The 16,585-nt window shown below is 52.8% G+C and overlaps 2 protein-coding genes across 5 annotated transcripts in view; one reads left to right on the top strand and one right to left on the bottom strand.

The window, feature by feature from the left end:
- The window catches only part of POR (cytochrome p450 oxidoreductase), a 63,722-nt gene extending 62,215 nt beyond the window's left edge, over positions 1 to 1,507 (top strand). The window contains exons 13-16 of the mRNA XM_081090422.1: positions 279 to 549; positions 642 to 787; positions 867 to 952; positions 1,046 to 1,507. Of these exons, the coding sequence (XP_080946548.1) occupies positions 279 to 549; positions 642 to 787; positions 867 to 952; positions 1,046 to 1,190 (648 nt within the window). The 3' untranslated portion in view covers positions 1,191 to 1,507. The remainder of the gene's footprint in view (positions 1 to 278; positions 550 to 641; positions 788 to 866; positions 953 to 1,045) is intronic.
- A 134-nt stretch (positions 1,508 to 1,641) lies between these two features.
- Positions 1,642 to 16,585, bottom strand: part of TMEM120A (transmembrane protein 120A) — a 63,494-nt gene continuing 48,550 nt past the window's right edge. For 2 of the 4 annotated variants that reach the window (XM_081090429.1, XM_081090430.1), the window contains one exon: positions 9,098 to 9,340. In XM_081090429.1, coding sequence (XP_080946555.1) covers positions 9,209 to 9,340 — 132 coding nt within the window. In that variant the 3' untranslated portion in view covers positions 9,098 to 9,208. Of the gene's footprint in view, positions 1,981 to 2,060; positions 2,130 to 2,225; positions 2,291 to 2,422; positions 2,516 to 2,616; positions 2,679 to 2,790; positions 2,857 to 3,075; positions 3,166 to 3,237; positions 3,334 to 3,561; positions 3,622 to 5,569; positions 5,687 to 5,901; positions 6,021 to 7,613; positions 7,800 to 9,097; positions 9,341 to 16,585 lie in introns of those variants that run through there. The other 2 variants (XM_081090428.1, XM_081090427.1) reach the window with 2 other exon arrangements.

The raw sequence follows: 16,585 nt of genomic DNA, 5'->3' as shown, positions 1-16,585 counted from the left end.
ATTGGCTCTGAGAGACATGGGAGCCCCGAGTGCGGCCCAAGCTCCTGGGACAGTTCACTCCGTTCACTGGGCAGTAATCCCAGTAGGCTGTCTGTAAGATTGCACACTGCTTCCAGCCCTGGTGGCAAGAGCCAGTCAGGAAAGCTACTGGAAAGGGGCTTTTGGGGGTTGGGCACCATGAAGGATATGGAGAAGCCCTAAGGCAGCTCGGGTGACAGGGCTGGTGGCAGAATGGGGCCTCGGGCACCACTGTTGAACTCACTCCTGCCCTCCACTAGGTCCATGCCAACTCTGTGCACATCTGTGCTGTGGTTGTGGAATATGAAACCAAGTCTGGCCGAATCAACAAGGGTGTGGCCACCAGCTGGCTTCGGTCCAAGGAGCCCGCAGGGGAGAACGGCCGCAGGGCCCTGGTGCCCATGTTTGTGCGCAAGTCCCAGTTCCGCCTGCCCTTCAAGGCCACCACACCTGTCATCATGGTGGGCCCTGGCACTGGGGTTGCCCCCTTCATAGGCTTCATTCAGGAGCGGGCCTGGCTGCGGCAGCAGGGTGAGTATGGGCCCAAGTGGATGTGAGGGGAGTGGGGGAAGGGGCAGAGATGGGACAGATTCCATGCCCACCCTGGGCACTCGCCCCTCCAGGTAAGGAGGTGGGTGAGACGCTGCTCTACTATGGCTGCCGCCGCTCTGACGAGGACTACCTGTACCGTGAAGAGCTGGCCCAGTTCCACAAGGAGGGCTCCCTCACCCAGCTCAATGTGGCATTCTCCCGGGAACAGCCCCACAAGGTGAGGAAGGGGCCGACCGCTCTGGCGGGTGGAGGGCTGCGAGACTGGCCTCCTCACGGGCACCACCCTCTGTCCTCAGGTCTACGTCCAGCACTTGCTGAAGAGAGACAAGGAGCACCTGTGGAAGCTGATCCACGAGGGGGGCGCCCACATCTATGTCTGTGGGTGAGTGAGGGGAGAGGAGTGGGAAGATTGGGGCTCTGTCTGCCCATGGGGACACTCCTTGCCCAGCCCCCAATGCCACCTTCCTCCCCACAGGGATGCTCGGAACATGGCGAGGGATGTACAGAACACCTTCTACGACATCGTGTCTGAGCTGGGGTCCATGGAACACACCCAGGCCGTGGACTACATCAAGAAACTGATGACCAAGGGCCGATACTCCCTGGATGTGTGGAGCTAAGAGCCCACTCTGCCCTCACGTCCTATAGACTTGGCTTCCCCATATAATCACTTTCCTCCCCTTCTGCAGCTTCCTGGATGGGTTCTGCGGGGCCTTGTCCCAGGATGCAGACTCAGTGACAAAGACAGGCCTCCTGCCTAAGGGCACCTGGCCAAGGGTGACCAGGTCCTCACTTTGTGAACACCTCAGGCCTCCAGTGGCTGTCAGAAGGGGCTCTTCTCTCAGCTGAGCAGGGGTTTGGCCCCTCCACGTGATTTTCAATGAATGTAAATAATTTTAAATAACCTCTGGCCCTTGGAATAAAGTTGTTTTCTGTATTTGCCTGATGTTCCTCAAACAGATCTGGGGCCTTCACCGAGGTCTGCTTAGTTGAGACACCAGAGAGACCAACTCAGGAGCCCCAAGAACCCGTGCTGTGGCAGCACAGAGAACCACCAGGAGACCACACACCTCGCGCCACCTCTGTGCCTCTCTTCCTTTATTAAGGCCACTGGCCCCCAGCTCGCCACAGGCTGGGACACAGGTCCAGGTCTTCTCCAGCATAGCCTTTGGGGCCCACAGAGCCCACAAGACCCAGAGAGAGCAGACAGACCTTCTGGACGAGGGAGTCCCACCTCCTAAAACAATACATGGGGTACAGAAGCCCCTTCCGGGCCAGTGGGCAGACGACCCAGCCTCAATCTTTCTTGCTCCTGTGCCGCTGACTGTGGAATTTCTGGTGCACAACTCGCAGGGTGGTGAAGAAATTGCCGAGGAAGAGGAGGAGGAAGGGGAGGCCGCACATAAGCACCTGGGGGGGGGGGGGATCAGGATTAGGACAGGGGCCAAACCACAGTCCTCCCAGGGTGCTTTCCAGGGTCCCTGGCTCACCTGCCACTCCTTGCACTCAGGATCCCGGGCCAAGCTGAACAATGTCAGCGCGTTAAAAAGCTGCCAGAACTGGGAAGGAGGGGGATTTCACATAGAACACAGTCCCTGCTCGAGCCAGAGCAGGGGCTGGACAGCCCGATGGAAGTGGACACAGATACAACTTACATGTCCAAAGAACAGAAAGGGCAGCAGGAAGGTGAGGCCCCGCCACATCCAGGACTGGAAGCCCTCTGTGAGGGAGAAGGGGCAGGCATAGAATAACCAGTGATAGAGACAGACACTATCACTCAGGTAGAGAGGAAAGGACTGCCCCTTCCCAGCTTCCTGGTCATGACCCAGTGGAGGGGCCACGCCCGACTCACCCACAGTGAGATCCATGGTGTGCCTCTCACCCAGGGCCCGAAGGCGGTACAGGCAGCCACTCTGATAGTAATACTGCAGGAACTGCACGAAGCCTGGGGGGTGGAGGACATCAGGACTGGGCTGGACCCCACGTCCTTTCCCCGCCCTTCTCTCTGGGCAAGTCCTGAGCTGAGCAAGGCCCTGAGACACTCACTCTGGTACATGGAGAAGGACAGGAATTGATTCCGGAACTTCTGGTACATGAGGCCGTCGGGCCTAAGGCAGAAAGCAGAGGGAGGGGTGTGAGCTTGGGGATGCCGAGTCTTCCTGTCCTGGCTCCCCCTCTCCCCCACTGCCAAGGCCCTGGGAGCCAAGCTGGGCCACTCACCATGTCAGCATGACTCCCGACAGGAACGTGGACACATAATGATGGAAAACCCACCAGCCTTTGATCCTAGATCAGGAAGCTGCTGTCACTTCTGTAACCCTTAGCCCCCAGGATTGGTGCTCAGGGACAGGGAGCTGTCTGAGGTGGGAAGAAACCAACACCCCAGCCCAGTTCCTGCTTCTCAGAGGGCCGTGGCACCACCACTCCACTTTCTAGGGTAGCTCCAGTACCCCCTCCCTCACTCCCCCCACCCCCCCCAGGAGCTGGGGTCAGGCCCTTGCCCACCTGGAACCATTGTTGATAAGGATGCTCTCTCGAATGGTCAGTGTGCAGTAATACCAGACCAGCAGGAAGTTGAAGGCAGCGTCTGTCACCCTACAGAGGGAACACAAGGTTGGTGCTGGAGCCAGAGAAAACAAGGTCTGGCCCGAGCTGTAGGACACCCACCTGGAGTTGAGGAGGAAGCGACAGGTGAAGGAGATGAGGATGAGGATGATGGTGAGGTAGAGCTTGAACTTCTCGTACTCATCTTTGTAGGCAAACCTGGGGTGGGCACACACACATGGGACAGGCTGGGATACTGGTGGGACCCACCCTCACCTCTGCCTGAGAAGGGGGGCACCTGCTCCAGACACAGCTGCATGCATGGCATGGGCCAGCATGAGGGAGTAGCCCCTGAACCTCAAGGCTTAGCCAGGGCAGTTGGAGCAGTGGGAAGGCCCCAGCAGGGTGGAGAGCTGGGCTGAGAACCAGCCTACAATAACCAATTACTTAGCCTGCTTGCTCAGGAGTGTCACGTTGACGTTGCCCAGAACCAGGCTCAGGTACAACCTAGGGAAGGAGGAGATGGGGTGAGAAGAGGCCCCAAATGAAAGCAGCCAAAAGCCGAGCCCTGGAGTGTGCCAGACCAGTATCTGGATCACCACCCACACCCAGCCTTTTCATGGCCTTGGCTTAGGGCTCTGACCTTGGGATGCTGCAGACCAGGAAACACTGATGCGCAGCCTTTGTTTCTGCCTACTGCTAAATCCTGCTTCAAGGTAAATAACTTTCCCTCCCTCCGTTGTCATCCTCACCCACGCTCTCCCAGCGCCCCCTACCGTGGGTCCTCAAGAGCAGCCTGGCTCTTCCACCCCATGAAAGCCTTGCCCACATCTCAGATCGCTCCTGTGCGTCTGGGCAGTGGGCTCAATGTCTGGGTGCATGATCACCATCTATCACCTACCCTACAGTTCCTGCTACTTTTGAGAACCTGCAGCCCCAAGTCCACTGCAGCAACCCACACTCACAACCACTCCAGGACCTCCTCCCAACCAAGAATGGCCTCCTCGGCAAGGCTGGTTACATTCTGATCAGAGTGCCCAGCCGCGCAGCCCGTTTCACCACATGGACCCTCCCCACACGGAGGCTCCCAGGCACTGCTGACCTTGCTCCTCTTTCCTGAGCCAGCTAAGTCCCCAAGCCCTTCTTCACATGTCAACCACTTTCTTGCCAACTTGTAACTCCCAGTTCCTGGCACTACCATCACACCCATCAGCTAAGCTTGTCTTGTCCTTCTCTGCCAGAGAAACCTCAAGAGGTGACCAGAGAGTCTCAGTCATGCACTAAGCAACTACACCCACACATGGGCTCTTGTTCAAGCCAAATGGATAGGTTCGGAGTGGTTAAAGGACTTGCCCAAGGCTGTGAAGAAATTAAGGGGCATAGTGGACACTTAGACAAGGCTGCCTTCCAGGACCACCACTGGCTCCCTATCCCACCCTTTCGCCTTCCTGGCATCCGACACCTCTCCTGCCTGCACTGTCACGCTTATCTCTGCACCCCCTCTCATCCCCAAACAACAGAAGCCTATGTCCAACCCTCTCCATCTTCCCAAGAGTTTTCCTCCATCACTTGGTGTTCCCTTTCTGGGTCTCTCCCTCTGCTGGCCCACTTTTCAGCAGGTAGATGCACTCATTTGTCCTATTGTTCAAGGTTACACATAGGCTCAAGCAAAAGCCGCACCCCCGCCCCAACCCTCACACTAAGTTCTAGGTACTAGTTCCTCTTTCCATTCACAGCCAAGCTTCTGAAGTGTAACCTAAACCTGGCTGTCTCCTCAGCTCTCTGTCATTCCCAATATCAACTTCCACCCACACCGTCCCGTGAAGTGGTTCTCTCCAAGGTCACCATGACTTCCAGGAAGTATTTCCCCTTCATTACTACATTTGACCCCTGAGGCCAACTGATCTGAGGCTAATACTCCTTCTTACCTTGCCCTCTGGGACATGTTCTCTCCCAGCTGTCTGGCTACCTGCCATCTCTGCTGGACTTTTTTTTTTTGCTCAGCCTAGGGTTCTGCACTGTACCTACTCATCCTCCTCAGTTGTGGAAGTTCATACTTACTTGACCTGTCACTCTCCCCTGCTTGCTGGGCCCAAAGTGGGCTCTGCAGCCTGGCTCCCCTGGGGTCTCATCACTACCTCTCACCTCCCACTGCTATTACTGCTTTTCTGAGTTGGCCAGGTTCAACTCCACTCAGGCCTCAGCTACTCCAGGAGGCTCTCTCTGACCTCCTGGGCTGGATTAGGGGCCTCCCTTATCCCCTGTTCACTGTAGGGCAACCTCAAAGCACCCAATCACAGTGAGCTGTCTCTCAGCTGTCTCCCCTGAGACAGACTGCTCAGCCCAGAGTGGGTCCAGGGAACATCTGCTGACTCAATGATCAAGCAGAGGAAGAGTGCACTCAGGCCTGTCTCCCAGGAGTGGCTGTGAGCTGAATTTGGGGGCAGGGTCTCACCCATTCTTCTTGGGCAAATAGGCTTCCATATCGAAGAAGAGGCCTTGGCGCTCCTTGATCTGGTTCTCCAGCTCCTTCGAAGCCTCCTGGACCCCCGCTGGAAGGGAGGGTTTGCATCTGCAGGTGGGACCACAGAAGCCAGTCAGAGCAGGAGTATCACACTGACACCTGTGGGGCAGGAGGGCTACCATGGCTCAGAGAGGGAGGGGAGGAGCTGTGCCAAAGACACTCCCAGGGTCAGCACCAGCCCTCTACCCCACCAGGTGAGACACCCACACCCAGACCAAGACTGAGGGGCCATGAGGGGCCCTCGGGGTGCGGGGGGTCCTAACTTCTTTAGAATGAGGGCCAGCTCATGGAGCTTCTTCTTCTGCCGGGTGATGGAGCTGGTACAACTGTTCTGCAGTTTGATCAGCTCTTCCAGCTTCAGACGGTACTGCCTGTGGGTCTCCTGAGGACCAGGATGAGAGAAGGGTCAGGCTGGCTGGAGGGCCATTGAGCCAGAGCCTGCTGGGCAGGGACTGGGGCGCAGACTCCTCCAGGGCTCCTCGGGAGGGTCTCAGCAGATGAGGCAGCCAGCAGTGCCAGCCCAGGGACCTCCCTAAAGTTGCTCTCTCTCTCCAAGGCAGGCAAGGAGACAGGGTTCTTTCTGCAAGCCCAGAAGCACCCATGGCACCCCGCTTCCAGAAACTGGCTAGTTCCCTGAAGGTTTTTTTAGTCTAAACTCATCTACTAGTTGTTTCCACCCCTCTCTGTCCCGCCCTGAGTCTGGATTCTAAGCCCACAGGACCACCTTCTGGACCAAACAGGCTACCTGAAGCCACCCCTGGCCTTGGCCGATGCTCCTGCCTATCCAGCCACATGTGCAGAGGGAGCTGGGATTGTCCAAGATGGCCTCTGCTCTGGCACTCCCTTCATCTTCCTCCCAGGTTAAAGGTCATCAGGCTTCAGTCCTTGGTCTTCCTGCTATAAGACCAGTCCCATACACCTCCCCCAGCACCTTTGGCCCAAAGCCTCCCAGAGCACTTTGCCCTGGTGGGTGAGTCTAGAGAAGCAGCAGCCTGGAGGTTGGGCAAGGGGCAATGTGAGGCAGGTCAGGCAGGGGCTGAGGCCAGGCCAGTGGTGATCAGGCTGGGAGACTAGGTCGGCTCCACTCAGGACTCTCGGAAGAAGCACTAATGGCAGCAGGTACGGCTGGCCAGGGCGCAGCCGGGCTTCAATGTGGGCAGGGACTGGAATCAGCCCGGCAGAGGTAAAGTCCTCATCAAAAACACAGCTTTCCTGAGCTCTGCCCTGAGTGAGTATTGTTCCTCCCGCCACCGCGCCCCTCAGAACACAGCAGGTCCTCCTCTGCCCACGCCCAGCCCCGCCTCTCCCACTTCCTCCCTGGACTCCCCGCCGAACAGCAGAGCGGCCAATACGCGCCGGGCCGGCCAGTTCCTCCGGTGGCTCCCGCTGGTCTCGGAGACTCCGATCCGGCCAGGCCCCCAGACGCCTGCGGGTCTGGTCCACCCGCTTCCCCCCGACTCCGCGGCAGCCCCATCCAGGCCGGGACGTCACCTACACACCACCGCCCCGGCCCGGCCCGCCGGCCTCCCGGGCTGCACCCCAGGTGCACTCGGGCCAGATGTGCTGCCCCAGGGGCGGGACGGCACTACTCGCGGCCCCGGGCGGGCGGCGCCCACCGCTTGTTCGCTGAGTGACTGACCCAACACTGGGCCCGGCCGGCTCTCACTCAAGCGGCCATTCTTCAGTAAGAAAGCGAGGTTGGGGTCGCGGCCTCTTCCCGAGGCCCTCGCGGGAGGCCCTGGGTCCGCCGGGCGCAGTGGGGTCCGCAGTTGCCTCCGTGGGACACTGACATGAGGCCGAGAGGAGAGTCCAGGCGCGACCCCGGGACCCCGGGCCTCGCCGCCCTCGGGAACGACGCCAGGGTCCCCAACTCCTGACCCCTGTTCCCCGCGGCCAGACACACAGCGGCCCGACCGAAGACTCCGAGCCAGAGAGGCATGGCTCGGGGCCAATGGACGCCCGCATCGGCGCTCACCTGGATGCTCTGGAAGTCCTGCTGCAGCTCCTCCCAGTCCCGCAGGCAGTCGCCCAGCGGGCCCGGGGGCGTGGGAGGCATGGCTGCCAGGCCCCGCGCCAGCCGAGCGGAGGCTAGAGGACGCCGCTGCCACCCGGGCGGGCCGAGGTGCCTCAGCGTCCACTGCCCCCGCCCCCGTCCGCTTCCGGGCTCGCGCCGCGGCTCCCACCAATGGGAACAGGGCCTGGGGCCGCGAACGCGCTGGCCCCGCCCCTCCCCGAGCCAATCCAGGTCCGGGGCGGGGCCTGGGCGGGGCCTAGCGCACTCCGAGCCGTTTGCCCAGCGACTCCGGGCCGGGACGCGGTCGGGGGCGGCGGCGGTCCCTCGCTGGGCTCCCCTAGTTGTGCCAACCGCGTGGTGCAGCCAGCACTGCCCCGGCCCGTCACGCTGGACGTAACCTAAAGCCCACAGCGGTGCCACCTGCTTCAAACACTTTCGTTCTTGGGAAGTTGCGCCTCAGCGAGGAGGGAATTCTGAACCTCTTCCCTCGCTTGGATTTTCGCAGCGGCCTCCTGTCTCCCTGCCTCCAGGCTCGCCGCTACTGTCCCTTCACACAGCTACCAGACTGCCCTTCCGAAAACACAAGGCGAATCCCCACCATGTCCCTGAAAAACTTCCCGAAGGCTCTGCCCTGCCTACCACCAGGACCCTAACGTCAGAGCCAGCGCTGCGGCCATCCCAGGATGTGTTCCAGCTGGGATCCTGACTGAAGCCTGCGCGGGCGGCCGGAAAAGCCCTTACCCCCAATGGGCTTAGGCTTGCTGGGGTAGGCGGGACCTCCAACCTTCTGCAGAGGTGAGATGGCATTCACCTCTATGCCCCCAGCCCTGCCCAGGTGGCAGGGAATATTTGCTGAATGAGCAATTGATGGACATCCTAAATTCCTCATCCGTCCCCTTGTCTGTGGCCTGTCCTTGTTCTGTGGGTGCTACCCATTCTGAAGAAAACTCCTTTGATGACCTGAGGAATTTATAGAAGCCTGTGTGTGGACGATGGGAGGGCTAGCAATCTCTTCTTGGTGAACACAGGTAGGCAGAAACGAGTGGGAGGAAGGCAAGGAAATTTGTACAAGTGATGGAGTGGTGGGGCACGCTGGGACAGGAGATGAGACAAAAGTGTACCCTTATGCCAGGAGCCGCTCAGCTGCGGAGCTTGGGCTTGCATCCCTAGGACTGGGGAATGTGCCCATGGGTGGGTATTGTGATACCCCTATGATCCACCACTGGCAGAGGGAACCCCTAGAGCTCCCCCCAGGTAGCCTTCAAAGGGTCCAAGTCATGGGGGGGACATGGAGCTGCTCTGGCAGGCAGCCTCAGGAGGGCAGTGGGGGTGGTCCAGGATGACGGGGGCGACATCAGGGTGCTCGCTGAGTTTGAGCAGAGTATCTGCTATGTGGCATGAACAAGGAGCTTGGGAAGAACCAATGCAGGAGGCTGACAAGAGGCTCCAGGAAGCAAAGGCCTTTTTCCACACCAACCTGGTTACACATCCCGGCCCACTACCCACAAGAAGCTCCCAAGCAAAGTTCTTCAGGACCCATAGCTGGGCCACAGAGATCAGCCGAGTGGAACCGAGATATCGGTGATAAAGCCTCCGAGAACAATCGTCTCCCATTGTGACAGCTGAGCCACTAAGGCCCGATTTGGACACACGTTGTTTTTGCACTTCTTGACGTGTTCCCAGGACTTCTGTGAACATAAGGAGAGAAAGACTTCAGAATTGGACCTGGGCCCTTCCCACTTAGATCACAGCCAGCTCAGGAGGGACAGGAGGCATTTACCCATGGGCCAGCAACATGGCTTAAGGGCTGGACACAAATAGCAAGGGTTAATACATTAGGACAAAGAAGTCAGAGCTGGCAAGCCCCTCTGCATCTCTGCTTCTGAATATAGAGACAGGGATCATTCTTATTTCAGAGGCTCCTGTGAAGGTTGAGGCAACATACATAAAACCTCCTGTGAACAAGAAAGCATCATGCCCATGCCTGGCACACGGTGCAGCCTCAACAGAGGTTTGTGGGGTTTTTTTTTGTGTTTTTGTTGTTGTTGTTTTAATATATTTTATTGATTTTTTACAGAGAGGAAGGGAGAGAGAGAGAGTTAGAAACATCGATCAGCTGCCTCCTGCACACCTCCTACTGGGGATGTGCCCGCAACCCAGGTGCATGCCCTTGACCGGAATCGAACCTGGGACCTTTCAGTCCGCAGGCCGACGCTCTATCCACTGAGCCAAACCGGTTTCGGCGAGGTTTGTGTTTTAAGTGGATAAATTAAGGGAAAGGGGAAGCGCACTATGGCTAATTCTCTGAAGAAGGAAAATCAAAGCTGCCGTCTTTGTCCACTAACATGTAGGAATGGTGATTACTGGAAGTCATGACAAGCTGGTATGATCCGGATTGAGAACAGAGGAAGAAGAAAAAGACAAAAGTGGTGCCTCAACAAACTAAGAATAAAAAGAAACTACCCTAACATAAGAAAGGTCATATATGAAAAGCCCACAGATAACATCATACTCAATGATGAACGACTGACTGCTTTCCTTTCTTTGATCAGGACAAAACAAGATGCCTGCTTTCACCACTTCTATTCAACATTGTACTAGAAGTCCTAGCCAGAGCAATTAGGAGAAACAAGAAGAAGAAGAAAGAAAGAAAAGGCATCCAAATTGGAAAGGAAGAAGTAAAATAATCTCTTTTTGAAGCTGACATGTTCTTATGTGTAAAATACCTTAAAGGTAACACACACACACAAAAAAAAACTTGTTAGAATAAATGAATTTAGCATATTTACAGAATATAAAATCAACACTCAAAATCAGTTGTGGGACATCTGTAATACTGTCAAGAACAACAAAAAAACAGTTGCATATCTATACATAATAATGAACATTCCAAAAGGGAAATTAAGAAAATAATCTTCTATATATATATAAAAAGCCAGCGACCAGAACACAGTAACCACCAGAACGACCGGTCACTATGACACCCACTGCGGCCAGCAAATGGGCCAATGGGGGGGGAGGGCCAACTGGCTAACCTCCCATGGCCCCTGCCCCCAGCCAGCCCTGCCCCTGATCGGCCTCTCCCACCCTGATCAAGGGCAGGGCGGCTGGCCAACTCCCCCCCCCCTCCCGCCCCCCCTCCGCGACCCCCACCCCCGCCCGCAACCCTTCCCCCTACCTGGCCCCACCCCCGATGGGCCCCACCCCCGCTATTGGCCCATGGACCCTCCCCCCAGCCATCTCTGCCCCCAATCAGCTCCCCCACTCTGATTGGGGCAGGGCCGGCTAGTCAACCACCCATGGCCCCTCCCATAGGCTGCTGGTCCCCATTCAGCCCCCCCACACCAAGTGGCCAGTGGCCCCTCCCCCCAGCCAGCTCCACCCCATCACCATGCCCCCACACCAATCGGGGGTGGGGCTGGCCAGCCAACCTTCCATGGTCCCTTCCCCAGATGCTGACCCCTGATTGGCCCCACCACTCCATTTGGGGGTGGAGCCAGCTGGCCCGCCACCCACAGCCCATCCCCACAGCCGGTCCCTCCCCCAATCGGCCCTCCCACCCCAATTGTGGGTGGGGCCTGCTGGCCAATTGCCTGTGGCCCCTCCCCCAAGCCAGCCTGCCCCGATCAGGCCTTATCAGGGCAGGCCGCTGGCCAACCTCTCACTGTCTCCTCCCCCCCACAGGCCCACCCCTATTCGCCCCAATTGGGGCTGGGCTAGCTGGACCCCACCCATGCACAAATTCATGCACTGGGCCTCTAGTTTTATCTATCACAGCATCAAAAATAATACTTAGGAATAAACATAAGCAAGGAGATGAAAGATTGGTACCCCCAAAACTATAAAATGTTGATGAAAGAAATTAAGAGACATAAATAAATGAAAAGATATCCCATTTACATGGATTGGAAGATTTAATATTGATAAGATGTCAATACTACCTGAAGTGATCTACACATTTAATGCAAACTCTATCAAAAACCCAACAGCATTTTTTGCAGAAATAGAAAAATACATCCTATAAATCATATGGAATCTCAACGGATCACTGAATAGCCAAAACAATCAAGTAAAAAGAAAAACAAAGTTGGAGGCCACACACTTCCCGATTTCAAACCTTCAAAGTTATTACAATACAATAATAATCAAAACTGTGTAGTCCTGGCATAAAGACACCTAAGACCAATGGAGTGAAATAAACCCTCAGATATATGGTCAAGTGATTTCACCAAGGTGCCAAAGCCATTTAATGGAGAAAGGGCAGCCTTTTTAACAAATGGTGTTGGGAATACTGGATATGCACATGCAAAAGCATGAAGCTGGACCCTATCTTACACCATGTACAAAAAATGAACTCAAAATAATCGAAGACCTAAAATGTAAGAGCTAAAACTATAAAACCCTTAGAAGAAAACATATTGGAAAAGTTTTATGACACCAGATTTGGCAATTATTTCTTGAATATGACACTAAAAACACAGGTGATAAATAGATAAATTGGACTACATCAAAATTAAAAACTTTTGTGCATCAAAAGAAACAATCAACAGAGTAAAAAGGCAAGCCACAGAGTGAAAGAGAACATTTGCAAGTCATATACCTGCTTTATATCCAGTTGTATATCCAAATGTTAATATGAAGAATATAAGAAACTCCTAAAACTCAACAACAAAAAACAATCCATTTAAAAGTTAACAAAGTGCCTTGCCTGGTGTGGCTCAGTTGGTTGAGCATCCTCCCTTGCACCAGGAGGTTGCTGCTTTGATTCCAGGTCAGCACACATGCCCGGGTTGTAGGCTCAACCCTCGATGGGGGGTGTGCAGCAGGCAGCCATCAAAGTTGCATGTGTTGTGCTCTCACATTGAGGTTTCTCTCTCCCTCTCCCTTACTTTCTCTCTAAAAAACAACAACAACAAACTATTCTTTTTTAAAAGATGGACAAATTACTTAAATATGCATTTCTCCAAAGAAATATACAAATGGCCAGTAAACATATGAAAATATGATCAGCATCACTAAACATTAGGAAAATGCAAATCAAAATTACAATGACATCCCACCTAACACCTATTAAGAGGACTACTTAAAAACAACAACAAAAAACAAACAAACACACAAAAAACACACAGCCCTAGCTGGTTTGGCTCAGTGGATAGAGCATCGGCCTGTGGTTGGAAGGTTACCGGGTTCGATTCCAGTCAAGGGAACATGCCTGGGCTATGGGCTCAATCCCCAGTAGGGGGCGTGCAGAAGGCAGCCAATCAATGATTCTCACTCATCATTGATGTTTCTATCTCTCTCTCCCTCTCCCTTCCTCTCTGAAATAAAAATACATTTTTACAAAATTTATTTTAAAAAACAACACAGAAAACAACTGCTGGTGAGGATGTAGAGAAATGGAAACCCTTGTGCACTTCTGTTGGAATGTAAGATGGTACAGCTACTGTGGAAAACAGTATGGAGATTCCTCAAAAAATTAAAATAGAATTACCATTTGGCCCAGCAATTCTACTTCTGGATATACACCCAAAAGAGTTGGAAGCAGTGTCTCAAAGATTAATTTTTGCACATCTATGTTCATAGCAGCATTATTCACAATAGCCAAAAAGTGAAAGCAACCCAAGTGTCCATCAACAGATGAATGGATAAAGGAAATGTGGCTTACACCTGTAATGGTATGCAACTAATACAGCATCGATATATGTAAAGCAAAACTGATAGAACTGCAAGGAGAAATAGATGAATTCATTATTATAGTTGGAGACTTCATCACCCTTCTGTCAGTAATGGACAGATATAGCAGGCAGAAAGTCAGTAAGGCTATAGTTGAACTCAATAGCACCATTAGTTAACTGTATATAATTGATATCTATAGAATACTTCATTCAACAATATAATAATACACATTCTTCTCAAGCTCACATGGGACATTCACCAAGATGAATGTTCATCTAAATCAGTGGTTCTCAACCTTCTGGCCCTTTAAATACAGTTCCTCATGTTGTGACCCAACCATAAAATTATTTTCGTTGCTACTTCATAACCGTAATGTTGCTACTGTTATAAATCGTAATGTAAATATCTGATATGCAGGATGGTCTTAGGCGACCCCTGTGAAAGGGTCATTCGACCACCAAAGGGGTCGTGACCCACAGGTTGAGAACTGCTGAATCATCTAAGTTTCCATCGTTGGAAACTAAAAATACATGATAAATTAAATTCAAGTAAGCAGGAGAAAAGGAAATAATAAAAATTGGAGCAAAAATCAGTAAAATTGAAAACAAATCAATAGAGAAAATCAATGAAATCAAAAGCTGGTTCTTAGAAACGATCAGTAAGCCTCTAGCCAGGCTAACAAAGAAAAGATGAGAGAAGACACAAATCACTAATACCAGAAATAAAAAAGAATCAATACAGATCCCAATGACGTGAAAAGGATAATAAAAGAATACTATGAACAACTCTATTCCCACATGTCGCCTAGATGAAATGGACCAACTCCTTGAAAGACACACTCCGACAACACTCATACAATCTGAACAGCCCTATGTATCTAGTAAAGAAGTTGAATCAATAAAAAGTAACCTTTGAAAGCAGAAAGCACCAGGCCCAGACAGGTTCACCAGTGAATTCTCCATGCCATGGAATGTTATTTCAATCTTTTTTTTTTTAATTTTTTTTTTATTGCTTAAAATATTACAAAGGGTATTACATATGTGTCCATTTTATCCCCCCGCCCTAGACAGTCCCCTAGCCTCCCCTATATATTTCAATCTTTAAAAAAAGGAAATTCCGACACCTACTACAACAAAATGAACTCTGAAGACATCATACGAAGTGAAACAAGCCAGTCACAAAACGATAAACATTGTCTGACCCCATTTATGTGGGGTATCTAGAATAGTCAAAATCATAGAGACAAAGACGAATGGTAGTTGCCAGGGGCTGGGGGAGAAGGGGAATGGGGAATTATTGTTTACTGGGTATAGAGTTTCAGTTTTGCAAGATGAAAATGTTCTGGAAATCTGTTGCAAAACAATGTGAATATGCTTAACACTACTGAACTTTACACTTGAAAAAGTTAAAGTGGTAAATTTTGTGTTATCTGTGTTTTGTCACGATTTAAAATAAATAAAACACAGTGATACCCGGGGCAAAGCTGTGCAGTTACAAGATTTCTAAGTCCTGACCAGGTTAGAACAGGCCCTTGAGAACCAACCATAACCATAGCACCCCATACCCATCCACACACTCCATTTCCATGTGCCCTGACCGGAAATTGAACCGGGACCTCTTGGTTCATAGGTCAATGCTGAACGACTAAGCCACACTGACCTGGCAGTGCCCCATTTTTTAGACTGCAAGGCAAGTCCTCTCCCTGCCGCCGTAGGGGCTTGGTAAAAGCCCAGATTCTTGCCCTGGCCCAGAAGCTCAGTTGGTTGGAGCATTGCTCCTACACAAAAAGGTTGCAGGTTCAATTCCGGGTCAGGGCACATAGCTAGGTTTCGGGTTTGATCCCCAGTTGGGGTGTGTACCGATAAATATTTCAATCTCTCTCTCTCTCTTCCTCTTTCTCTAAAATTCAATAAAAAGATATCCTCAGGGAGGATTTTTAAAAAACAGGCCGGATTCTCCATCTGAGTCATCTGGCTCTGCCACTTACAGCTGTAAGGGCTCAGGCAAATTACCCAGCCTCTCTGCCTCCTGCAGAATGGGATAATAACAGGCTGTGGGGTCACTGTGTTTTCATTACACATAAAGCACTTAAAACAGCCCTGCATGTGAAACCACTCTGCCAATGTAAGCTAGTACAGTGCCTCAGGAGTTAGTTTTTGTTTTTCTCTGAAGATCTTAAGGGACAAAGCTACTCCCAGCAATTCAAAAGGAAATTGCTTTCTTAAAGGCTTTCTAGCTCTGGGGTCCCACACAACCTTCTACCAAAGCTTTGAAAGCCCAGGACGGGCAGGAGAGGCTCTGGTGCTAGATTCTTCCCAGCTCATTCCGTGACTTCTGACTCTTGTCCTTGGTGCCCTGAGGAGCTGAGCTGGGCCTACAAGCCCAGGAAGCAGTCTGTTGCAGGAGAGTGACCCACATTCTTCTTGCCAGTCCTGTGGGTTCTGACTATCACAGCTGAGCTGAAGCAGCCAAGGGCCCAGCTTCCCCAGTGCACTGAGGACCATCCCCAAGACCACACAGACCACGGAAGGCAGGTATGTCCCTGCCAGATCCCAGGCAGCCGCAGAGCTGAGCTCAGTTCCACCTGTGTCAGTGATCCAGGGTGCTTGATTGATAGCAGGAAAAGCTAACAACTACACAGGACTCACCGAGTCTGGAGAGGACATAGCCAGGTCACAGCAGCAGTGCTTCCACCCATAGTTCCAGGAGCTGTGCTTTTTTGGCCAAGAGTTATCTAGATGGCATCTCTGCAGAGTGTCCCATATCAGGACTTCTCTGCCGATGAGATGAAAATTGCTGCTCCAGGAAGGGAGCACCTGAGTGTCTCCTGAGACCAGAATTGTTTAAGTCTCAGGTGCCCAAGTGCCTGTCTACCCACTGACCAGAACAACTGTGCCCAGCTATCCCTTACCCTCATTGCTGGAGCTGTGCATCCCCCTGCAGTAAAGATCAGGTGCAGGCCTGCATGTGCCACATTACTGTGGAGGCCTGGTCTTCGCTGCTGGAGAACTTAGAGGAGCCAAGTGGATGAGGGGACTCCTCTCTTTGCTTTCACCCCACCTGGCTCTGGAACACCTGCTTTTAATGTGGCCAGAGAGAGGCCTGTGATTTGCTTGTCAGGGTTAGGACATATCACTAAACGTCAAAGTTGGAAGGCTCCAAAGACCTTCTGTTCCCAAGCTTCCTTATGAACAATGAAGACACCAGGGGCCACAGCAGGGCAGGGCTTGCTGAAATTCACAGACTGGCCCCATTCA

Source organism: Myotis nattereri (genome assembly GCF_964212035.1).
Source record: "Myotis nattereri genome assembly, chromosome: 4".
NCBI classification, from domain to species: Eukaryota; Metazoa; Chordata; class Mammalia; order Chiroptera; family Vespertilionidae; genus Myotis; species Myotis nattereri.
Note: the sequence above shows the minus strand (reverse complement) of the source record. Positions and strands in the feature narration are given on the sequence as shown.